Genomic DNA, 5,424 nt, shown 5'->3' on the forward strand with positions numbered 1-5,424 from the left:
CAGTTTAGGCTATTATTCTTCGATATGGTCGGGTAAGTGAAGTTTGTACTCGCTCATTTCTTTGTAGTTAGGATGTATGCTGTTGAGGCAACTTACCTTTTCACTGTTGGATATACCTATAGAACTCACTCAGGAGTTCTCAAGGTTTCAAAGAAAAGACATTTTGAGGTGGAATATATACTTAGGAGATATACTGTTTTCTCTCTCATTTGCACTCACAATGCTGCTTCCACTGTTGTAAATGGATGTGAAGAAAATGATATGCAGTTAGCTTCATCAACTCCTTTGCATACTCTTCTTTTAGTTCTGACATTTTAGCTTTGTTCGTCCAATGAAACAAATCTGACTTGCAAGCAGTTTGATAAACTTCTGAGATCGATAATCCAAATTTAATTGTTTCTTATGGTGATTATTTGGTCGTCTCTGTTGTTCTGTTTCTGTTGAGTCCTCTTTGAAGCATCTTGAAAACAAAAGGAGGGAATTGCGATGCAGTAAATCAGTGCCGGGGATAAAAGCATGACATATTCTTTCACGCATCAAGTACATCAACTACATTGATAATGGTTCTGTTTATGCGATATTTAAGGAGTAAATGATATAAAGATATCGGTGGTTAGTGAAGCAATTTGCTCTCAGAGACTACACGAATATGGTAATATGATATGCAATACGAAATCAATGTATTGTGCACCTCACTATCGTATTGTACTTGACAAATACGGGACTTTTAGAGGTACAATTTAGGGGGAGATTAGAGAGGTCAAATCCCTTTTTCTATTATTCTGCTATAATTGGTGAATTGTTGTTATGTTTTATAATTAAGTGCACGTACCCTAAACAGTTGCTATTAGGACTTATATCTCTCTGTGTAAAATTCTCAAATACTATATCTATTATCATAATAACAATTTAAACAATAATTTGAAATAAAAAGGACTGATAGAAAGCATACTTACAATATCAACTCCATACATATTTAACAAGGAAAGGAGGGAGGGGGAGGAAGGACTTTCTGCACCTACACCTTATTGCACATCCTGAGCTTGCAGGAATTTCTTACCCCGAAACTAGCAGCAACAAAACTTTTTACACCAAATTCTATTTAGGAGACTCTTTAGTTGGCTTCACAATAAGCACAGGGCATTTTGCATGGCGGGCGCAGTAGTCGCTAACACTTCCCAGAAACGCCCTGCAATATAATAAAAGTTACTAATATCAGACACAGTTTGCTTCCTGAATATGAAATTTCCAACTAAAATCACTCATGTACTTGTGTCCTCTATTACTAACAAGGTTCACCTTTTACTTTATGTTTAACTTAAACGTAACCAAAGAGTATCCAAATGCCACTTGGCCAAAGTAAGCTAATTAATAAGAAATTCAAAAAAGACATTGAATTCTAAACCTCTTAAAGACAAAAAAATTGAAGTGTACACCACACGGACCAACAAAAAGCATTAAAGGAATTAAGGGGAGATTTTTTTTTCATCCCGAGTTCATTCATTATGAACTAAAAAGTGGTTGGCTGATTAGTGAGGTCTTAAAAACATCATAGAATTCATGATCGGCCATTCCATTTTTGCTTCAACAAGTAAGCGATGCGAATCTATGCTTTTCTAGTCGGAGATAGAGGAAAATAGAAAGATAACGACTTTCATTCAAGATTTTAGGGAAATTTGAAATGACCTTTTAATTTGGCCGAGTCCGCGGCTAGCAACTGCAAGAAGATCGATGTTCATTTTCTCTGTTGCTTCACAGAGCATGTTCTTTGGATCACCCTCAAGAATTAGACTTTCTGCATTGATCTAAACATGACAATGTCAATTTACTGAACAAAAAGAAAAAAAACATTATCTATTGCACATGTATAGTAGCAAACTATGGGTCATAGAGCACAATATATCACGGAAGTTGACCTTGTTTAAATTTTTAATTGGTTATATCAAGTGGATCGTACTTCACCTTTGTTTTGTTTTCAAATTTTATCTAATAAAACATTTTATTTATTTAAAAAATATCATAAATTTGAGTTGCTGCATGCATGATAGATGAGAGAAACCAGCCATTTTTGCTTTGCACATTTCAGAGGCACGTGCCAGTATTCTTGCTGCCTCTTGTGCTTGCGCCCGACTTGCTGATTCTACACCTAAAGCACAAACAAATCAACAAGTTAGGAAACAAAAAACCTAACTTAAATGTTCAACCAATTAGTTGAGTTTCTTGTTGAAAAAAAAGTAGAGAACCTGCTTAAATGTTCGGTTTATTTTTCTCTTTTTCTTTTTTTTTCAAAGCCAACCTTTTAAGAAAAAAACTATAAAGTAATATGATAAAGGGTTCACTTTTTCTAGAGAAAAAACCTTAATCAGTTGAGGAAGTTCAGTTATGGATCATGGACATGGAAAAGTGCCACAAGTCTCCACACTCATAGCATCTAACCTCCCGGGGCTGTGACACGGAAGCTGAAGAACTAGTATAACCACCACGGTCTGCAGGTCTATATGTTACACCTTAGAAATTTCCCGTTAGGGTATAGTGAATAGGCCATCGAAGGGGTATTATGTATACGATGAATTGATAAGCAAGAAATAGTATTGGAGGGTCGTAATTAAGATCTCCAAAGACATTAGAGGTAAGAGGAGAAAGTTGTTAAGGAAAGCGAGCCATATGTTGTGTATCGGATAAGAATTTCGAGTACCGAGCTAGCAACGTTTTAATGGTGCCTTGAGGAAGAGTTATAACGTCCCTTAGAATGGTAATGAAGTGTTGAACAAGTATTAAGAATGTTCCATAAGGATCGGAAATCAAACGAGTCGACGAGAACAAGTCTCGAAAATCAAGTAAACCTACGACCGAACATACCGGCCGTATAAAATGTGGCGGACCGTATGTCCAACCGTAGATCCAGCTTAGTATGCCATGTCTCCTCGACGATCTACGGCCAAACATATGGCCAAGAGAAAACATACGGACCGTATGTTGGTCCGTAGATCTTGGTCGGAGACTATTTGAGATTAATATATGACCTTTCTCAATTCATTTTCATTTCATCTTCCTCCTCCACAACTCCAAGAAACCTCCAAGTAACATTTCATACACTTCAACCACAAGAATTCAAATGAAATTGATGATCAACTTCATCAAACCAACAAGAATCAAGAGTTAGAAACGCATTAAAAGCCATTCAAATCAAGAAAATCCCAAGAGAGATGAAATAGGGTTTTGGTGCAAAAGGGTGTATCACCATTCAAGGCTTATTCCTCCATAATCTAAGGTGAGTTTCATGACCTTTCCATGCTGTTTGAAGTATTGGTAGGTTGAAACACTTGGATTGTAGAAGAGTATAGAAAATGGGTCATAAATGTGTGAATAGTATCCCTGTTGAGTAGTAGTTGAATTGAATCATGAAAATGGATATGTTGAGATTATGAATACGTCATAAATGACATTTATAAGATGGAATAAGTATTGGATATGAATGAACGCGATAATGGACTTTGGTCATGATTATGGAGAGTTGGAGTGAAATTGTGAAATGTGGGCAATGTAATTAAATGATGCTTATTGTTTATGATGTTGTGATCGTTGTTATGAGTGTTGGTAGTTGATATGGAATATGAAGGAAAGTAGTATAAACAAAGGAAATGCTGCCCAATTTTCTTTAGCTTTAGTAAGTACGTTCCTATGATTATTTAGTTAATGTCGATACGAATTCCCTTGAAGGTATAACAAGTGCATTAAAGGAGAACGAGCAAGCAATAGAATAGTTAAACGACAAAGGTATGTGAGGATAATCCCTTCTTTCTAAGGCATGAATCTTATATCATGAATTTCCTCCTTCCTTATGAACTTCCTATCTTTAAGAAAGTTAAGAGTCCTTGTTCATGGATACCTATATGAGATAAGAAGTGCGATAATGATGATGATAAGTTAAAGTCTAACGACTCTAGAGCCATGATGTGATGTCCCTATAAAGCCAATGATGCTATTTATAATCTATTGATGTTGATCATCATATGCACTCACCTTACGCTTGTTCCTCAAGGTAGGGCAACTATGAATGCTCCATAATGAAACGGGGTCCACGACCTTATGTCACCCCGATAGAGTATGATTATCTATGAGTCTCTATGTATGCATTATGATGAGTTATGATAAGCATATTAATATGAGCACATAATGATATCACACCGCGCCTATATGGCGGGCAAATCACGCGAGGCGGCTTTATACACCACGGCCGGTGGCATGTAGGCAGACACCACTGGGCGGCACCGGACGCGGGGAGGCCAGACGCAAAGCACATGTTATTGATTATCACACCGTACCTACATGGTCGGGCAGCTTATACATTTATGCATACAAGCAGACATGATGATTATGAGAGTAAGCTAACATGCATTATCTCTTTTATGATACGATCTGATTAGCTACGATTATTGCTCCTCATTCGATGCTCCTATTTCATTGATGTCTTATTATTGTTTATCGCTTCACATACTCGCATAATTTTCGTACCGACGTTCATTTTCTTTGACGTCGTTTCATTCCCATAGGTAAACGAGACGGGTGCGGATACATGTGAGCCCAATGCATTTACGAGAGCCCTCCTTATTCCGGGAGGTGCTATTGACTATTCTTTTGGTACATATGTATACATTCACCTTTTGGGGCACGACGGGGTCCTGTCCCGTCCATATGTCTAGTACTGTAGTAGAGGCTCGTAGATACGCAGTGTAGGTAGCATGGTCCCGTAGTCCTCATGTATATGTATGTATATACTATTTTGATAGCCGAAGGGCTTATGTTTATAAAAGTAAATATGTTTCAAATGATGATAGTTTTATATGATTATGAATAGATATTACGAATGAGAGCAGATAAGTAACAGAATGAGCGGTGTTCGATGGTTAGCCCCGGATACCCGTCATGGCCCGTAGTCCGGGTCGTGACACTATAATTAACCCTAAGTCCGCTCCCGCAATAAATCCACTCTGTTTTTGGACCACTAGCCGAAGCCCGGAGCGCCGACCGGATAGAGCGACGGGATAATGCTAGTGAGTGCCCCACCTCGAAGTATAACTATTGAAATTGCCAACCTCACCAGACCTCTTGTCACTACCCTCACCAGACCTCTTGTCACTAGCCTCACCGTGAGCTCGGAGCCTAGCAGACTTAACACTCATAGAATGATCCATGACTGACTAGAATGAAGACCCTATAGCAACAAGCTGAAGACAAGCCAAATGCAACGGAAGTACCAACCCTATGACGAACATCCTAACACTCTCGTCCTCGGTGAGAATCAACTGAACAACATAGCGAGCCAAGGAAAGGAATCAACCTTATACTCAGAAATAGACATACACCTCTACTATAGATTGTTGAACTCGTCTCCCCTCAGACCCCTTAGAGTACAGGGGACGT

At 38.3% G+C, this 5,424-nt stretch overlaps 1 protein-coding gene across 1 annotated transcript; it reads right to left on the reverse strand.

The window, feature by feature from the left end:
- Nucleotides 1-863: 863 nt before the first annotated feature.
- Nucleotides 864-2,167, reverse strand: LOC132032541 (universal stress protein A-like protein). The gene is made up of 3 exons (XM_059422174.1): nucleotides 2,064-2,167; nucleotides 1,687-1,805; nucleotides 864-1,189 (listed from the first exon to the last, which is right to left on the reverse strand). Exons 1-3 carry the CDS (start codon nucleotides 2,079-2,081, stop codon nucleotides 1,099-1,101), a joined length of 228 nt encoding a protein of 75 aa, XP_059278157.1. The 5' UTR covers nucleotides 2,082-2,167; the 3' UTR covers nucleotides 864-1,098.
- Nucleotides 2,168-5,424: the final 3,257 nt, after the last annotated feature.

The sequence above is a fragment of the Lycium ferocissimum genome, chromosome 10 (assembly GCF_029784015.1).
Source record: "Lycium ferocissimum isolate CSIRO_LF1 chromosome 10, AGI_CSIRO_Lferr_CH_V1, whole genome shotgun sequence".
Taxonomy (NCBI): domain Eukaryota; kingdom Viridiplantae; phylum Streptophyta; class Magnoliopsida; order Solanales; family Solanaceae; genus Lycium; species Lycium ferocissimum.